Source organism: Acipenser ruthenus, chromosome 14 (genome assembly GCF_902713425.1).
Source record: "Acipenser ruthenus chromosome 14, fAciRut3.2 maternal haplotype, whole genome shotgun sequence".
NCBI classification, from domain to species: Eukaryota; Metazoa; Chordata; class Actinopteri; order Acipenseriformes; family Acipenseridae; genus Acipenser; species Acipenser ruthenus.
The window spans coordinates 17,951,518-17,972,228 of record NC_081202.1 but is presented as its reverse complement, the minus strand read 5'-3'; the positions used below and the strand labels follow the sequence as shown (position 1 = coordinate 17,972,228).

Below are 20,711 nucleotides of genomic sequence, written 5' to 3'. Positions count from 1 at the left end.
ACTTGAAAAACTGAAAATCTACCAAAAAGGGTGCATTTAAAAAGATACAGTGGGTAATTGTCCGAGAAATCTGAATTAGCTTGTGTATCGTGACTGTGAGAGGAGGCAAATGTGAGTGTTCTGAGAGGTTACTATTTTGGGAAGTACTGCTACACAGTTTATACATAAGCTCAGTATTACAGTTCAATGACTGACAATTTGTCATAATCTAAATCTGGAAAACTAGTGAATAAAAATGTGACCGAAAGATGTAAAAAGGTCCCTAATACTAGAGAAAGGAAATAATCTGTCCTCCTCTGAATGTAATACAATACACCTATACAATTTGAAGACAGACTGTTTATTTGTCCACACATACTGTAGTTTTTGCCTTACTGATGTGTACTCTATAACATATATATTTACTTTATTACACTTAATATGAGCAATTTTAGGCAAGGTAGGCACTTCCAGCCAGTTTCAAGTTTCCTAGCAGCAATGCATAAAGAATAAAAATTCAGAGTTTTATTGGCCTCACCACTTTAATTTCCAAACATAACCTCCACACAGGTGAAAGTGAGGAGTTCAGCTTCACACTTTACAATGAATCCTCCCCAAGTCCTAAAGATGAATGACCGCGTGAATCCTCAACAGCTAGGGCAGTACATTCCATTGACACTGGCTTGTGTCCACACAAAAAATTAGGTCAGGTCATTCAAACTAGCCATGAGGCCAGTTAAAGTTGATGCACTACTCAGGGTTGGGGTCAATTCCTGTTGTTCAAATTCCAAATCCATTTCTAATTCCTTTTCAAAATCAATTCTAATTCCTTCAAAAGGAAATGGAATTGGAAGTGATATGTCAGAGACATAGTCATTAATGCGATTATTCAACTGCTTTCATTTGAAGCCAGTTTAATTGCCCAACAGTAATTTCAATTTAAGTAATTTGTTGCCACTGCAAGAAGCTCATTTTGATCAATGATGTGTTGGACTTGATTAAAAAGGGAATTGGAAGTGTAATTGGGAATTGATTTTAAAAAGGAATTGGAATTGAAAAACAGGAATTGGCCCCAACCCTGGAACTACTCCAAGTACTCTCTTCAAGAGTGTGGGGCTCCAATTTCCCATCCAATGTGGGACTCTAATGGCTTAGACTAGGTACAATACGTGACATCCCTAATAGAAATGGGCTTACAAAACAAAGGTTCAGGAAATCTATTGTATTAAGAAGGTGACATCACCCAAAAGGTTTCTCATTACCCAAGGTTGCTATTAGACTGCAATTTTCAGACCAATCCAAAGTACTGACTGATACAAAGAACGGCTCCAGGATAATCTGAACAGAGACTCATAGAGCTGTCAGAAACAGTACTTACTATACTGGCATCTCCTCCCTGTTACCTTTTGACCAGGTAATTCTATACAGTAAGAGAGACACCCTCCCCCTGGGCTAGGTCTATTGGATCAAATTTTCATTACCTAAGTCTGGCAACTATGAATCACAACTGAGTAATGTAATGAGGATTGAGAACTGCTATGTCAGGATATTAATGTAGTCGTGCACGTGTGGGTTTTTTAATACAGCAATACCTGTCACATTCAATATTGTATTAATGTATTACAGTATTAAAGTACTGTACATTTCTGAATGTTTTAAGTAACCCACCTTAAGATGATGAAACCTTCTTGTGTTTCAACAAGCCCATTTTCACAGGGTATTTTCCATTACCTTAAAATCCCCAACCTCAAAAACAAACAAAAAAAAAAACACCTTGGAACCACCTGCATTCAACACAACACGTTACCAATGGTCATTTTTACAATTTCACTCAACTTTCCCTAAACCAAAGTATAAACAGGAATGCTGTAAATTGTAACCCAACGGTGAGTCTGCGGGTTCAATAGCATTTGAAACATCCTGGCAACATCTTGTGTCACTTTTTCTGTCGTGTAAAGATCAAAAGCTGACCAACCTGGATATCTTTTTTCAAAAGCATGACCTACCTAAAATAACACACCCACAGATCTATAAGTGCTTTGACTTAAAGTGGATACTGTTGGTCTACAGGAACAGGTAACACTATGTAACACAATTTTTGTTCCTGCGTAGTAAGTGTTATTTCCTAATTGCTTATGCCTCAAAAGTATAGAAAATGGCTATTATTCCCCACAAACTTTGCTTTTGTGACCAGGACAGTGATATTTTGAAATTTATCTATTTCCAATGAGAAAACGGGCGTATTTGTGTCTTTTCATTCACATAAAGTCAGAAAAAAACAACATATGAATCCAAATTAACATGTATTTATACTAAAGTAATACAAAAATGACTACAAAAGATTTAGAAGTGAGTAGTTTTTCGAGATTTACGATTATACTGTAAATCACTTTCACGAATCAGCCCCCAAATGTAGTCTCCCATCATGTTCTCGTTATACTGTTCTTGGTAGCGGCGTTCAAAGTCCAGTATATCGTGGTGGAAGCGCTTGCCTTGCTCCTCCGAGTATGCTCCCATGTTCTCCTTGAATTTATCAAGATGAGCATCAAGGATATGGACTTTGAGGGACACCCTACAGCCCATTGTGCCGTAGTTCTTCACCAGAGTCTCAAACAGATCCACATAGTTTTCGGCCTTGTGATTGCCCAGGAAGCCCCGAACCACTACGACAAAGCTGTTCCAAGCCGCTTTCTCCTTACTAGTGAGCTTCTTGGGGAATTCATTGCACTCCAGGATCTTCTTTATCTGTGGTCCGACGAAGACACCGGCTTTTACCTTTGCTTCAGACAGCTTAGGGAAGAAGTCTTGAAGGTACTTGAAGGCTGCCGACTCCTTATCTAGAGCTCTGACAAACTGTTTCATAAGGCCCAATTTGATGTGCAGTGGTGGCATCAGCACCTTCCGGGGGTCCACCAGTGGCTCCCACTTGACGTTGTTCCTCCACACAGAGAACTCGGTCCGCTGTGGCCAGTCCCGCCTGTGGTAGTGCATCTTGGTGTCCCTGCTGTCCCAAAGGCAAAGATAGCAGGGAAACTTGGTAAAACCGCCTTGGAGACCCATCAGGAATGCCACCATTTTGAAGTCTCCTATGACCTTGATGCCATCTCAGAAAAATGCAGATATGTATCCACTTAGGCAGCTAGAACTAAACTGAACTGTGGGCTTAAGGCCCCTGTATTTATACTACTATATATTACTGGAAAGTTCTAGAAAGTTCTAGAAGTTACTCCAAGTTTACTCAGCACTGAATCTATCTGGAATGTTCTGGAAAATAGGTAAATTTCAAAATATCACTGTCCTGGTCACAAAAGCAAAGTTTGTGGGGAATAATAGCCATTTTCTATACTTTTGAGGCATAAGCAATTAGGAAATAACACTTACTACCCAGGAACAAAAAAAAAAAAAAATTTGTTACACGGTGTAATGTACAAAACACATAAACTGCTCAACAAGAGGATGACTAGAAACTGTACAGTATCTACTGTAACAGGATTTAAGCCCAACAATGTATTCAGATTGTGTGTTAATAAGCTTGCTAGTTTCTCGTCCTACAAAAAAAAAAAAAATCTTATCCTCAACATCCCCAATGAAAGGGTATGCTTTCTACAGTAGATTCACAATCTGTGCACTAGGTCATAACCTAAGAAAGATACATGGAAAAAAGAACCATCTGTCAGGAGAGGTTCCTTGATTGATTACAGTTGCTCAGCGATGACATCAAATATGTAAACAATGCAGTGGCAATACCATTGAGGGCATTGCAGAGATCTCAGTATAACATTACTAACCAGCACATTCAGAGAACTCAAACGTGGGTTTTGTTTTATTTTTATTTAGTCAGCCATCGCCAATGTTTTTTTACCCCGGTTTTCTCCCCAATTTGGAATGCCTAATTGTTATTTTTATCCCGGTTCACCGCTGCAACCCCCTGGCGACTCGGGAAACGGAGACTGGAACACGCATCCTCAGAAACATGTTCCTGCTAATCCGTCATTTTTCGCACTGCGGATCCACAGTGAGGCCACCAGACCTATAGTGCCGGAGGATAACATCCAATGGCTCTACTGCAGAACTGCAGGATTCCCATGCCGACCATGGACTCCCCTGCCGACCTAAGCCCTCCCTACCCGGGCCGCGCTCTGCCAATTTCTAGATCGTAAAGGCCGACACAAAATACCCTTAAAATAAAGAACCGTTACTTACGATGTTATGTGGCCATTTACCAAGAGCTACAATGTTTCAATTGGTTGAATTCTTTTTTTCATTGCAATGTAAAAGCTATTCATTGACAACAGCAAAAAGAACTGCACAAAAAGAGTATTATACTTTTGAGGAAGCTATTCATATTAGGGGAGTATGATGTATTGGTTTGCTGCACCAGACAGACTACAAAAGAGTAGGCAGTAGTGTCTGGAACAAGCCTGAAGGATGTGGTGGGACTGCACTGGGTTCTAAGACCCCTAAATGCAGCGTGACTCAGTCTTAAACCTCTTCCAGCTTGCCCCCCAGCCGTGAAGAATTCTTTGAAATAAAAGGCTAGCCTGGCTGGTACTCTGCATCCATACAATTCATCTCGAAATTCCTGGCAAGTGCAAAGTGAAACCCTGCTATCTGGCAACCACATTGATGTGTTTGCCCTCTTAGTTAAGGCTGGGATGTTCTTGCCAAGTGATGAGATGTTCTGGGTTTTTTCTTTTCTTTTATGCAGAGATGGCTAAAACTGCAAATCTCTCAGCAACCAGGCACTGTATGTGGCACTGCGTTTTACAAACAAATATATCTTAGTGTGATTAAATTGGCGTTCGAAAAGAAGAAGATTCAAGTACCAGTTTCCTAGTGTTTGTATATAAAACAGGTCTTTTAATGAATTTGTATTATTAAATATATGCAGCTGCATGTGTATCACTGAGAAGTACCAGGCAAAAAAATAGCACTAATACTAATTACGGAGGCTTTGTTTTCACTGCAGTACTAGTCATTGGCATTCATTTTCTATACCAATGCCGCACATGAAAGCACGCTGTAAAAAAAAAAACAACCTTTGCAGCTTTTACGTAGGTCCTTGACAGGTCATTATTTTATAAAAACACAGGATGGCATGTAAATATCAGCCTGGTATCAGATTGTCCACAGGGTTTCAATACGCAGACACATTTTAAAAAGGTACCAATTGTTCTTAAGACTTGCATTAGCTTAGTAACCATAAAATGCTTTGGCTTTCATTTCATAGACTGGTCAATAGTAGCCCCACTGACTGCCAGAAAGTAAGAGGGTAACATTGACAAGCCTCCACCCCTGGAAATGCAAATGGTTTACACCGATTTACATGGGGCTAAGGGGTTTCATTGTTCGGCTGCATGCTTCATGCACAATTCTGATGACTTATGAACAGAAATAGATGGTTTGTAAGAGCCATTGCACATCCAATGCAGCTGAATTGCACACCCAGCAGGCACTAGAGACTGTACAAAAAGGCTTTTAAGGTCACTAACTGGTTCTCTAATATCACTAATGAACACAGTTTGGCCAGAGTTAAATATTCTCTGGATGGCAAAATAGTTGCCATTGTTCTTTACCCTCCTCTGTCCATTCAGCACAATGTCTTGAAATTAGAATAACACTATTTTCAGAAGTTAATGGCATTGGAATGTTTTTGTCTCACACTGCAATATACAGCTCTTGCCAAACGTTTTGCATCACCTAGAATGTTAAGACTGAGACATAATAAAAAGAAACTATATGAACATAACTTAGATCTTTTATTTTACATCATGCAATCAAATAAACTACAAAATGACATTGCAAGTGTCTACCAGAAGCCATAATCACTTTTTTCAATTTGTCTGTTTTTCATTAAGTATATGGGAAAACTACAAAGCGGTATGTAATTCAATATGTTAACGTAACATCATTCAGCAGGTTTCATTCGACTATGAAGCAAAATTAGTTCATTCTATAGGGGGATGCAGACATTTGGCCATAACTGCAGGTCATTTATTTAGATACTCATTTTATGCCTGAAAATCAAGATGTTGCTTTCAGTTCAAAAAGGCTTCGAGCAGCAGATTAACCATATGGTGGGAGAGGGGTCTACTTTTATGAGCTTTCATTTCTGACCCAATTAAGCTAATTAGCTCTGTCTCAGCAGATGGTGGCTTCTGTTTGCTAACAAATGGAATGCTTGTTGAGTGCAGGACTGCACCAAGATTATGTTAAAAGAGAATGTGTGGCACACATCAAATACAATAGGAGTCTCCAGCCAACCCTTCCCCTGTATTTTTGATGATGGAAAGGCCTGGCAGACGCACAGTCTTAAAGGTGGTGATATCACAATCGGGTCACACCCTGGGTGCTGCTGGAAAGGTGCCAGGGATGTGATGCAAGCACTTCTAAAGAATAATCCAGTCAAAGAGAACACTTGGTAAGTAGACTAGTCAATGTCTCCCTATTCACTCCACAGGGCTTCGAGCTGGGGTCAGGTCACACAAGCACAAGGCCTACCGTGAACATTCCAAGGGTGGAAATACTTTAAAATTCAATTGCAGAGAAGTTAGATTGCCTTGACATTACCTAAGCTCATAATAAAACATGGAATAGATTGAACTGCTATGCAATGGGTAGTCTTCACCCCAGCTATGCACTGGTGGACTGTGTGCAACAGTCCAAACTTACTGTCAATAACATACAGCAACTATGGTCTATTTACCATTAACAAATGTTGTGACAATAAGGAACCTCAAAATATACTCAAGGAAGAATTTAACCAGGGGAATGTCCCCATTAATGGAGCATGTGCTTGCACAAAGCCACACTTATTTTGACTCAAAAAGGGTCTATAGATAATTTGCAAAAAATGTTATCTCATGTAAATAAATAAACAAAAGAAGTTGTGCCATCCTTGTACAGCTGACCCCTGCAGTCTGTCTCCGTCTCCATCTCCATCTCCGCCCCCAGCAACGAGCGAGGACAAGCCAGAATATACGGCTATCGCACAAAACACCAGGAAATGGAAACATATGGCAGGGTAAGCCCTAGCAGGATACTCCATAATAAAATGTTTGGCTATTTTTGTCAGTTTACTGTACATGGTGTAATGTTCTGTGAAAACCTAATTTTAATTACAAAAAACTTAGCTGGTTTGAGCAACAACATACATATTTTATTTTTTTTAAATCCATTTAATTATTTCTCTACTTCACAAGAGAGACTGGAACAAAAGGGAGGCATTCCAGTATAAAACCATAAAATACAATCAACACAACAAACAAAATACTGCATTCAACGTTTGTACAATTCAATTAAAATACTGGTCAGATGCTTTAACCCAAAATTGGAAAATGGGCAACAGGAAGGAGCGTTACCTCACCGAGTGTATTGTTTGAAGCCTTCCTTGTCTCATAAGAAAATGGTTTTCCTGCAAATGTGTTGCAAAAATCCCTTTGTTTGAACTTCTAATTCAAACTAATACAATTGGCTGTAACTAAAGCAAAGGCTAGTTAGAGAATGTAAAAGTCAATGAAAAGCCACCACTCACGCATCTCTTAAATAACCACCTGCATGATTCATTACTCCGCAGCTGGCGCTGAGTGTTTAGGAGGCTGGTTGTTGTGATACCAGCAGGGTACACTACTTCTAGCACTAAATCCAACCTTGCATGCCATTTAAAGTGTTTCAGTCTTGAGTTGTCTGTGTTGCTTTATATTTAGTTTCCGTTACATGCATAGATTCCGTTTGGCCATCATGCTGGCTTTTAGTGTCTGGGTGGGATATACGCTGTTACTGTACGCCCTGATAGCATCCTGATAAAACCAGTATTTTGCTTCTAAACGTAAGACCCAGGGTGGGCAGGGTGTACTTGTTCCATTACCACACTGTCTAAACATTCAGGAAAAGTATTCTTTCCTATAAAAACAACATGCCCAACTAGAGAGGCACACAGCTGTCAAGCATCTTTTTTCTTCTTCTCCATTTAATGCTGGAGGGGTAGAAATCTCCAGTATTTCCACATTTGTTTTGGGGGGAACCAGTTTTCTTTCTGTGAACCATATGATGATGTAGTTCAATAACATTAGCCTATATACCTGAAACATTATTACAAGGACTTACACAATAGTGTACAGTTCATCACTGCTATACCTGAAATGTACATAGAGACCGCCGTTAAGTGAGGCAATTTCAGCCGTTTACCTTTTTTAACCATACAGCAGTTTAATCTTTTACAAGTTGCCGGGCATCCTTTTGATGATGGAGAGGGGTCAACTGGAGCAATTTCCAATATACACACATTGTTTCTGGGGAGAGTTGCTTTCTGTGAGCCACAGCATTGTGATGTGGTGCAGTCATCAATACCAGATAGTTGTGGTGATAGGTTGATCACAATCAAAAAGTCTCGCTCTTGTCTGCAGGATCTCTTGAATTTCTGATTTATTTTTAAACCTTCATGAGCTCAGCTGGGCAGTGGCTGATCCACTGGCATTGACAAGAGAAAGTAAGTAGTCCCTGTCAGCTGCAACAGCATCACCTGACACTCGACCCTTGTTTCTCAGCCCTGCACATTGTTGGTTGCGTGAAAGCTTCCCAGGTGAACACTAAGCGACCAGCACATGGCTTTCAGCACTCCACCCAGAGAAAAGCAGATAAAGATCTCAGCTCCCAATGATATTTCATGGACCTTACCCTGGATAGCTGTGTTAAGCTATAATAATACCTGTAAAGTCAGCATGCATTTTTACAGACCTCAGTAGTGAGACAATTACCGCAGTTATATCTTAAGCAAAAAGCAATTATCACTTTAACAATTCACATAATGTACTGCAGTGTAATGATTCAATAACACATGATAGTTCCTTTACATGACATAGGCCTCTTGTATAATATATGTTTGTGTATTATGATACATAACCAGAAGCAACAGATAGCTACTTGTCATCCACCAAACGGTCCTTGAATAATTAATGAATGTGATTTTTAGTTATGATGAATGAATGTGATTCATAGGTGATTCGAAGTCAAGCTCTCCATATCTCATTTCCGATTTGCCGTTCAATAAAATGTAATTATTATTATGATAACTGGATCTTCTTACACCCATCATGACTAGGCCTATACCGTATACTGTGATACATATTGCCATACATACTGTATTGTTAGTCATAAATCCCTTTTGTCTCACTGAAACAATCAATTTTAGGATTGTCATTCCAACCCTCATGCAATCCAACTGAAAGCAGTGCTTGAGTTTGGAGTAATTCTAAGTGGTACTGAAATCACTGCATCCTAACTTACCCCAGGCATGCCGATTCTGAGCTATGGCGGTCTCAAGAACTGGGTCTGTCATCTAAAGATCCAGTCTGCCATTCCAGTTTCTACAGCCTTGTGACTTTGGATCAGCTACTGTTATAAATTGTATGGCGAGAACCTATTTGAAACCATTTAATATCCCAATTGCCTGTGACAGAAGGGCAGTTTCAGTATTCATTCAAACAAACAGTCCAGCCAGTGTAGACTGGCATCTAAAAAAACAAATGCAAGGACAATCGCAGTATTAGCACATTGTCTATATAAACCACTGACCTAAATCTTACAAAAATCAATATAACTTCAAAATCATTAGAATACACAAAGCTTACAGAGTCACATGGAACAAAGTGGTTTAATCTTACATGAGCTACTGTATGTTTTACACATTGATGTTGTGAGTGGCAATATTCCTTGCTCAGCCTCACAGTACCAATTACTTTCACAGGCCCTTTTAACCACACCTCTAAACAAGATTTCCCTTTCAATGCCATCCCACCACTGTGAGTACAAATGCTATTTCCTAGCACACAGCAGTCACACAGTGCAGATTAGGGCACTGGGTGATTGAACTGATTTCCATTACTCAGTCTCAACCCAATTTCTGTCTTGCAATTCCCAAATGATGATTACATAAGGATAATCTGATGCACCAAATCAAGCATGCCAATTTATAATGGGCCTTTTTGAGGGCTACCTTGGGAAATAATAATAAATATATAAAAAAAAAACTAATAACCAAACCTTTTTTACATTGTTTTTTTTTTTGTACTTCAGTTGGAACTAGTCTTTGTGGAAATCCCAAATGCGGAGGCTGAGCAGGTAGCCTTTCAACAGTAATTAATCTGTAACATTAAATTAACAAGGACAGCAGCGGATAAAGAGGGAAGAAAAGCAGAATGCTGGCAAAGATAGCGGTTCACAGGCCATGATAAGCAGGTCTCTACTGTCATTTATGTATACAATGCACCTACTAAAAAGCACAGCATTTGCCAAGGATGTCAACCAAATAATTCAATATTTGATGGAAACATGACCCTACCACATATAGGATTATGAATTGTAGTATGGAACCTCTCTCATAATACTGTAATATAATAAAGTGTTAATAGAACTCAACAAAAATCTATTTAGAAATCCAAGGAATGTGCCAGCAGTTTGGGGTGGGGCCACCAACATTTGACCACCTGCCTAAAGAGAGGGGCAGCCTGGGAGAAGGTAAACCACAGAACAGCTGACAGCGCGAATTAGGATGCAGGGCTTGCATTAGAGGGCTTGTAACTGGGATTCACGTATGTTTTAAAATTGGGTGCATAGGGGCCTAGCATGGTTCATGTAATCTTTAGCTGACAAAAGTGATAATGAACAGGCATAATAAATGTGCTTGGCCTGTTAATGCAAGCGATGCTTAAGCCACATGATAGAGTACATTAGCAGTACTGATAATAGTCGATAAAAAAATTAATTAACAATTTGCATTACTGTAGTGAATTATTGAACAGGAATTCCAAATTTGTCAGATGTATGCTGGTTTAATCTTGTAGAATAAATTGTCTTCTGGTACCCAGTTAAAATACTCGCTCACATTCGGACATCCGATTTTAAATATAAACTCCGTGTGCATTCTTTTCAAAAGTTTCCCTGTGTTTAAGGATGTTTACAACAACGATGCTGCCGACAAAATGCTCTAACATGGTGTCATTTAACGCACATTGAAGGGCAATGCTCTTCAGTTGTAGAGAAAGTATGTGCAAAAATATAAATGTATGTGTACTAATACATGCATACATACATATTAAACTTGCCGCCCTCCCTTTCCTTTTAAATTAACTAGGGATACACAACATTATTGACATTAACCGTTGTTCAAACATCCTGCTTCCTGTCATTATTACAGAAAACCAACCACTGTTACTTTACTAGTATACTATACAGGTAACATGAAGAGATCAACCTTGTTACGTAAAAACTATTTAAATCGAGGTTAAAATAAAATACACCTTTTTGTTATTTTCTTTAACCTGAATGCACGACTGTGCTGTTTGTATTCAATACTTTAGAAAACAAAATATACGAAAACACACGCAACCACTGTATCGTTACTTAATGACACATATTGTAATTAACAATTTCGAACGCAGAAAAAATTATTTCGTACTGATGATTAGAGTAAGTTATAAGTTATTTTAGCTATCTGTTGCAAACGTTTATAATAAGCAGGAACTCGCTTTTGTTGGTTTTAAAACCGAAATGGCAAATCAACTTATTTTCACGTAGCAAATATTTACCATGAAGTCAAAACCGAAAAAGTACTGTATCAAAAATAAAGTATTCGGTGTAAACAACTTAAATAGTTCGACTTAGATATTTCCCTATAAATTTAGATTTTAATTTTCTTAAAAACAACACCTTTTCATTTTAAAACAAGTTTGCCAATTATACAATATATAATGCAGCCATTGATGAATCCGAATCGCCACAGTGCTCGACTGCAACACAGTTTCAAGTCAACGTACATTGTATTTCTTCCATTCTTCGTTTAACACATAACAAAAACGACAAAAATCGGTGAAAATCAAACTTACCAGAAATAGAATATAGATAATTTTTGTTATCTGTTTGTTCTGAGGCCGGATACCGTCCTTCCACCTCAATCAAGTCGTTTTTTGTTGCTGTTTTATTTCACGGTCACTTTAATCCGGCGATAGAAAACTCCATCGAACATGGCTAACACAGGGTCCGAATCGCCCCTTTCGAAACACAAACAACACGTTGAGACTGATTTTATGTCTGTTTCTTAAATGTGATATGTTAGTGGTGAAACTCCAGGTGCTGGTGTGTTAGTATATCTCATGATATGCAAGAGGCTGGTGTTTGTGAGTAATCCAGGAGGGAAGGGAAGAGTGACTCCGTCTGCATATTGACGCCTCTGTCTCGGAGAGGCACCGACAAGAATTTGGTCACCAAACAATTCAAAGTAGAAACAAAAAAAAATGGTCAACAGCGACGCCTATCGTTTGATATCTTTAAAAAAATAAAACAACGATTGTTTCACAGCGCGCCCTGGTGTGTGAAAAAAAAACGTGCATTGCACCTCCACCAAAACGCCACGTTCAAAATGTGGACTTTAATAAATAGAATCTGAAAACTTGAATTGTTTTTTGCAAAGAAAAGAAAGTTGGACTCATACCAACAGAAAACAAAAGTAGCAGGTAGGCTATGTGTTTTACTTGTAGCCACACATACACTATAACGTGTTCTATGTACATTTAAAAATGATTTATTTCTGTAAAGCGTGTGCAGTATATGTAAGGCACGGTATATATATATATATATATATATATATATATATATATATATATATATATATATATATATATATATATATAAACCAGACACCATAGACATGTCGGAGATAACGAGGGACTACTGTAATACAGCTTGTAAAGACAATGTCTGAAAGTCAGTGGTCTGTATCAATAATACATTTAAAAGAATATGGCATTGGAACGTTTAATGTTTACTGGACATTTTTTATAATGGAACTTTAATGAGAGATTCATAGAATACAGTTGTGTACCAAGTAGGTTGAAGCATGCAGCAGTGAACGGGTTAATTTATGGACAACAGTGGTAATGGAACGTAAGAATATAAAATAATACAGCTATGCAATGTCTATGTAGCTGTAACTTCAAATGTCATATGACCTCATAAGCAGCATGAAAGTGTTCATTTTTCTTGTGTGACACCCATTGAATTTGACCTGTGGAATCACAGAATACATATGTGTACTGAGTATGAAGACAATATCTTGAAGCGTTAGGTTTTACATGACCCCCCAATCTTATGAACAAAGTGACGGGTGCTGTTATATTTTTCCTGCTGAAAATAAGCAGCTTATATGTTTAGTACAGGAGTGATAAGCGTCTTAAACATGTTAGAATGGTGATTTTATCACTGCTGTCATAGAAGCCCTTCAGGTTGAGATTTTGAGACTTTACATTTTGCAGTGTGGGATACAGAAACACCTTCCACCGAAGTGTCTACTGACAGTAATGTCAAAGGCTCTCAGATCTGCTACCTGGCCCAGCATACTGAGATCAAACTTGCATCTATACAAATGCTATCTATATATCTATAGTTAACATTTCCATAAAAAAATGAGCCATGTCTTTATCAAGAATGTGTGCTACAATATATATATATATATGTATGTGTGTTTTTTTGTCCAATCCCTTTATGTCAAGCTTGAATATGTTCATTACTTCTGAAAAGCAAGGGACCTGAAATTAGTGTTTTTACTACATGGCATCACTAGCTTCAATAATAATTTTATACAAATATTTTTGTAAACCTGATTTATTTACCAAATATCTTTATGCATACAAATATAATTTAATATATACCAGTATGTTTTGTAAATAAAAGTTTGTTTGTTTTACACATTATGTATTACTTTAGACTCTTGACAACTATAACTGCATGCTGAATATATAAACTAGTGGCGTTGTTCATAAACACTTTAACTGTCCTTGACTTTTCCCCCAGTGAGAGAGCAGTATTAATTTCATGGTAACCATATATAGGACTTCATGCTAAAACATGATATCAGGTACTACTTTAGGTGAAAGGTTTCTGTGCCTTGTACTCCCTGGGTCATTTCACCTCAGCAGTGTTTTTTTAAGTAAAAACATGTTACTGACTGAAGCAGCTGACTGGTTATTGACAGGTAACAAGCCAGTGAAGCTCTGGGGACAGTTTCACTCTCAAGGTGAGACCCAGGAAGTACAAGAGGTGAAAAAGCATGGCTTCCAAACAGAGTTTTCTTTAACCTAGTGTAGTACCAGGTATCATGTTTTGAAATGAAAATACATTTTTGCTATAACATGTGTTTCTTTCAAAACTGCATATCTGAGACCTATACAATTAATAGATTTATGGAACTATTTTGTTAGCTGCAGTTGCTTTAATTAGATTAGGATTTACTGGGCTTGCATTATAGGTACTTTGTATATTTAAATATTGTCTAGAATTGTTTGGTGGGGTTAATGCAAGACATAATCTTCATAGCTTCAGACTTTAGTTTGATGGAAATATATATATAGTCATGCTGAGTACCAAAAGATCCCTAGCACAATAATAGTGGTACTTTTCATGTGCTGAGAATATTTTTTCTCTTCATTTGATTTTAAAGCTTTTCTTAGCTCTCCTTTAATGTCCTGATGGAGCTGTGCATCTTCCTTTCAGAATTGAGTTTGAGAAGGTCTGCAGGAGGGAGGTGAAAGTCTCAGGGCTGTTGGTTATGAGGGATGTTGCAATCTCCAAGTCCGAGTTCCTCCCAGACCGGAGTGTGGTGTCCAAACTCCAGGATTTCCAGGAGGACCAGGAACTCTTCAGATACTGCACCCTGCCACAGGTCCAGTGCAAAACAATAACAATATATAGTAGACTCTGTTGAGTTTGCTGAGTTTGCATAAGATAGCTTGTATCTTCTAACAGCACTTGAGTTCCATTGTCTTCACAATGTGATTTCATGAATGGTATTCAGAAACAAATACAAACAGCTTGAATATGTTCATGATGGTGTAAATAATCTCTCAACTTTCAAGTTTCAGATACATACTGTTAAATTCATCCTTTTGCCGTTTTCTATTTAAATATATACTGAAAGATGTGTTTACAGCAATCTTTTAAAGACAGAGATACACCTGCAATATGATGTGCCCCCTAATAATAATTGCAATTCTGTTCTTTATTATTATTCATTATTATTATTATTATTATTTATTTCTTAGCAGACGTCCTTATCCAGGGCGACTTACAGTCGTAAACAAATACATTTCAAGAATCACAGTGCAAGTAATAATACAATTAAGAGCAAGATAAATACAATGATGAATACAATGACTTTGGTTCAAGCAAGTATAAGTGTGACAAAATACAGTTCAATAATACAGCAGATAACAGTGTCAGTGATAGTTACATCAGAATATAATTAAATACAAAATACTACAGATTAAACACTTGGCAGATTATAGTACTCTGAAGTACAGGATTAAATGCAGTAAAATAGGGGGCAGATAAGAGCAAGTAAAGCGCATTTAAGGAAGGGTGATATATGTCCCAGGGGAAAAACAGAGGAGTTCTACAGGTGCTTTCTGAAGAGATGAGTCTTGAGGAGGCGCCGGAATGTGGTCAGGGACTGGGCAGTCTTTAATTTCACTTCCAGATTTTGAAGTATATTGATTGCTTTACTGGACCCAACATTAAGACTATGCACACTGTGTTAATCAACAAACCTCCTGATGCAGGTACAAGTGCATATTTTAGTTACATAACAAAAAAAACAACAACAAAAAAATCAACCACCTACAGAGCTTAAATTAATAAACACACATCTCCACTGGCTGCCCTATATTTAGGATAAATATTATTTACGAATGAACAGGTTTTACCAGTTTCATTCAACCTAAATGAAGCACAGCAATCTGTATTGATTTTACTGTACAAGGTATTTATTTTAGGGAAGAAAACATCTTGCCACCCCATGCACCAGGATCTGCACTATTTCCCGTTCCGGCCTGCCTGGACCACCATGGAGAGAGTGGACTGCAGTAGTGGGTGCCTGGTGGTACTGCCTGGAACTCACAAGGATACAATGAAACAGCATGACTACCCTGATTGGGAGGTAACTGCTGAGCAATGTTTGTCATCAACCAGTTCATGTTACCAGTACAACCAGTGCCTACAGTAGATATAAAGGGTAGGACATGCTGTTTATTCAGTGAGAAACATCTGATCCAGCATGTGTATAAACATTCACTGTTATTTTAGAAGAAATATACCACACCATGTGATCCGCTACTAGCTATAGGCCAGTGCATACCCAGGAATCCTATTCACTTGGATGAACACGTCTAGTAAGTACTTCACACACATTCAGCTTCTTTAGTGTAAGTTTACATCTTTTTAGGAGCTCAATAGAATCTAGTTGGCATATTTTCTCACACTAAACCTTGCAGCAGTTGATATGGCCTTAATGCACTTTACTGATGAATTTGTGAGCATACAGCTCTATATAATTTGATAACTAAATGTGCTGATCAGAGGCTGACGTGTAAAACTTTTCACAGCTTGATGACCTGGAAACATGTTAGACGAATACTGGACTTGTTCCAACTGGGGCCCTTACCAGCCACTCTGCTGAACAGTGCAGCCACAGTTCATTTTCCCCAAGCTGCCTGAAGCAAAGTTAAAAAGCTGTGTCTCATACAAACCCATGCTTGCCAGACAATTGGTCAAATTACTTTGATTGCAATCCCTAACACACTCTGATTGTAAAATGGAGTATGACAAACATACTTCTTACCAGCCATTTCCGCTTGAATAATGGGTTATTTCACAATTAATTGAGTACATTTTGTATTGTAGATTCCTGTTTTATTTATTCTCTTGGTATGTAGTATGATTGATAATATATATATATATATATATATATATATATATATATATATTATATATATATATATATATATATATATATATAATATAGAATAATAGAGGGGCTTCAGTGAGTTACAGGAAAATAATTTTATCCGGGATTTCTGTGATGTCATTTATAAACTGTCACAGAAACCCGAGATGGAATTGTTTTCCTGTAACTCATTGAAGAGGCACATCTATTATTTTTTATAATACATGGATACCCTTGTGATTAAAGAAGATGAGGTTCAGCAGTACAGTTTGGGTTTTATTTTGGTAGTTATTTTCTTTTTTTAAATTGTGTTTTTCAGTGCTGTACAGACGTTCTATGTTGTTATTCGTTTAGTTTCTCTGAGATACGAATTTACCAGCTTTACATCTTTTTTTAACATATTCTCATTTTGTTGATATTTAATGAACATTTCTGTACTGTGGGTGTTGTCGAGTAATTGAAAATGAGACATTGTGTGTTTGAATTGAAAGTGATGGTCTCGAGGAGTCTAACGGGTCAAAGTTCAAGTATATTTCCCTCTAGAAGAATGTGGCAAAGTGGTTAAGAGTGTGCAGGTGCAGGTGATCCAAGAACAGACAGACAATTATAATCCAGGTGCAAAGGTTTGTTTTATTTGGTTTCTGTCCAGTGCCTGACGGCAAAACAAAGAATAAACAATAAAGCTGGTAAGTAATACAGTGGTGTGTATTACTTACTTTATAATCCCCAGGTTGGTCCTGAAATAATAGTGCCGTTTATTGTATCCCCACATTAAACACAAAACACATACACATACACAAGTCCATCAGTGCGTGAATTAGTGCTTGTGGTGCAAATACAGTTTATGGTGATACAAGTGCAGTGCTGTTCCGGGTTTGTGCTAGTCTCTGGCAACAGCTCCGGAATGTGTTAGCAACAAATAGACAAAACAAACAAACACTCACAATATGTATATTCACAATACAGGTGCTTCTGGGTTCTTTTACCAGTAACCAAAACAAAGGAACAGATTACGTCGGTTTGACCCCTACTTATACCGTCACTCATGACCCCTTGGTAAATGATTGCATCCGCTCCTCCAATCCGTGGCTGCCACATCATTTCCCTTCCAGGTCGATGAGTTAGTATACCGAAGCTCCACCCCTTTTCTAAATGACCGACTTCCTTTTAACCCTCGGAACGAAGTGTCAGGCCAAGTAGTCCAGGGTACTCTGTTCCCGTTACTTAGCGCCCTCACAGGTCGGGAGGGAGATTTACCACCTAGAATCATTGTCTTTCTGTCACAAGGAATTATCACCTTTTGACATCAATACTTTTTTTTCGAATGGCTCAGGATGCAAATATAGCCTTCATCCATGTATTCTTAGGTATATATATATATATATATATATATATATATATATATATATATATATATATATATATATATATATATATATTAGCTTTTCAGTATCGTTTTTTTTTTAAAGTGGATTTTTCTGTTATCAATTACTTCTAATTTGAAATGGTTGTGATTGATTTGCAGACTCTTTGGCAATGTGATTTCATGAATGCTGTTGTTCAGGGTGGAGTAAATAAGATGTACCACGGAATTCGTGATTATGATCCAGACCACCACACCTGATGAGCATCACCAGGTGAGCATCTTGTTGGCCTTTTTTTTATAGCTTCCCCACATTGTCTAGATGAAGACATTTCTGAGTCAACATAAACTCCTAGGTCTTTTTCATAGATTCCTTCTTCAGTTTCAGAATCTCCCATATGGTATTTATAATGCACATTTTTATTGCCTGCGTGCAGTACTTTACACTTTTCTCTATCAAATGTCATTTGCCATGTGTCTGCCCAGTGCTGAATGTTGTCTAGATCATATTGAATGACCTTTGCTGCTGCAACAGTGTTTGCCACTCCTCCTATTTTTTGTGTTGTCTGCAGATTTAACAAGTTTGCTTACTATACCAGAATCTAAGTCATTAATGTAGATTAGGAATAGCAGAAGACCTTATACTGATCCCTGTGGTACACCACTGGTTACCTCGCTCAATTTTGAGGTTTCTCCTCTAATCAGTACTTTCTGTTTTCTACATGTTAACCACTCTCTAATCTATGTGCATGCATTTCCTTGAATCCCTACTGCGTTCAGTTTAATCATTTATGCAGGACTTTGTCAAAAGCTTTCTGGAAATCTAAATAAACCATGTTATATGCTTTGCAATTATCCATTGTCAATATTGCACCCTCAAAAAAATCAAGCAGCTTAGTTAGACACAATCTCCCTTTCCTAAAACCATGCTGACTGTCTCCCAGGATACTGTTACCATATAAGTAATTTTCCATTTTGGATCGTATTATTTTTCCATAAGTTTACATATAATAGAAGTCAGGCTTATTGGTCTGTAGTTACTTGGTTCGGTTTTGTTTCCCTTTTTGTGGATCGGTATTACTTTTGCAATTCTCCAGTCTGTCTGTACAAACCCTGTGTCAGGAGGCTGTGTGGTTCAGTGGTTAAAGAAATGGGCTTGTAACCAGGAGGTCCCCGGTTCAAATCCCACCTCAGCCACTGACTCATTGTGTGACCCTGAGCAAGTCACTTAACCTCCTTGTGCTCCGTCTTTCGGGTGAGACGTAATTGTAAGTGACTCTGCAGGTGATGCATAGTTCACACACCCTAGTCTCTGTAAGTCGCCTTGGATAAAGGCGTCTGCTAAATAAACTAATAATAATAATGATCATGGTTAGTGGTTTCTAAATAACTTCTTTCATTTCTGTGAGTAGTGTTGGGAGGATCTCATCCGGCCTAGGGGATTTGTTTATTTTAAGAGCTCCTAGTCTCGTTAACACTTGTGCCTCTGTTATGCTAAACTTATTTAAAACAGGATAGGAACAGGTTGACATGTGGGGCATGTTGTCCGTATCCTCCTTTGTAAAAACTTGTGAAAAATAATAATTTAATATATTTGCTATTTTTTTCTCTTCTTTGCCATTTGTATCTCTTAGACATTTAACCTCCTCTTTGACTGTTCTCTTGCTGTTATAATATTCGAAAAACTTTTTGGAATTGGTTTTAGCCCCCTTAGCAATGTTCATTTCTATCTCTGTCTTGGCCTTTCTAACTTCCTTTTTGACTTGTGTTTATAGTTCCACGTACTCTTTCTGTGTACTTTCTTGTTGGTCCCTTTTAAACACTCTGTAAAGTGCCTTTTTTTTCGCTGAATATTTGTTTTAATTGATCTATTAAAACATTTTGGCCATTTTGTTTTAGATTTAGATTTGTCTACTTTTGGGATGTAACTGTTTTGTGCGTCTAGTACTACACTTGCCTTTGCAGACATTGTGTTTTCATTGTAATAAGCTTCCTGTCATACTGGAATACTGTGCATGAAAGTGAATGCACTAGAAGAAGAATGTTATAGACAGACAAGGAAGATATTTTTTGAGTTCTGTTAAATTAGATATTTTATAATAAGTGGAATACTGTGGAAAAATAATGTCTTCAATTGTAAATAGAAACATTAATAAATCAATAAATGGTTGCTGTCAATTATAATATTTTATTAGTGTGACCCATTTCTTGAATTCGGTTGTATTAAAATTGCTATGCAGGTTTTTTTTTATTATTTTAGTTTTTATTTTAGTATTTTAGCTCCTCCCAGGATAGAATTTGTGTGACCAAGCACTAATGGTACAGCTAAGTACATTACCATAACTCCAATATACTTACTATACTGTACTGTATATATTTTTAAGTTTCCTTTAGATTTATTTATTTATTTATACTTTTGTGCTGGGTAACACAAATCTGGTTTATTCATTACATTCGCACACATGTTTTAACTGTTCATGAATAAAACCAAAATTTCAGTTGCATTTAAGGAAAACATTTTCATTTCCTGACTGCTACAGACACACACAAAAAAATAACATTTCCAGCCAAGCACATTGTTTTATAAATTAAACCTGG

General features: G+C 37.6%; 2 protein-coding genes across 3 annotated transcripts in view; one reads left to right on the top strand and one right to left on the bottom strand.

Annotated features, from left to right (window-relative positions):
• LOC117420135 (cyclin-dependent kinase 17-like) overlaps window positions 1-12,283 on the bottom strand; it is a 65,422-nt gene extending 53,139 nt beyond the window's left edge. For both annotated transcript variants that reach the window (XM_034033684.3, XM_034033683.3), the window contains exon 1: window positions 11,862-12,283. The gene's annotated coding sequence lies outside the window, so the exon portion shown is untranslated. The remainder of the gene's footprint in view (window positions 1-11,861) is intronic.
• A 2,241-nt stretch (window positions 12,284-14,524) lies between these two features.
• LOC117420095 (phytanoyl-CoA dioxygenase, peroxisomal-like) lies at window positions 14,525-18,374 on the top strand. Its single transcript, XM_034033614.1, has 4 exons — window positions 14,525-14,692; window positions 15,506-15,587; window positions 15,801-15,964; window positions 18,315-18,374. The coding sequence occupies exons 1-4, from the start codon at window positions 14,579-14,581 to the stop codon at window positions 18,372-18,374; spliced, it is 420 nt and encodes a 139-aa protein (XP_033889505.1). The 5' UTR covers window positions 14,525-14,578.
• Window positions 18,375-20,711: the final 2,337 nt, after the last annotated feature.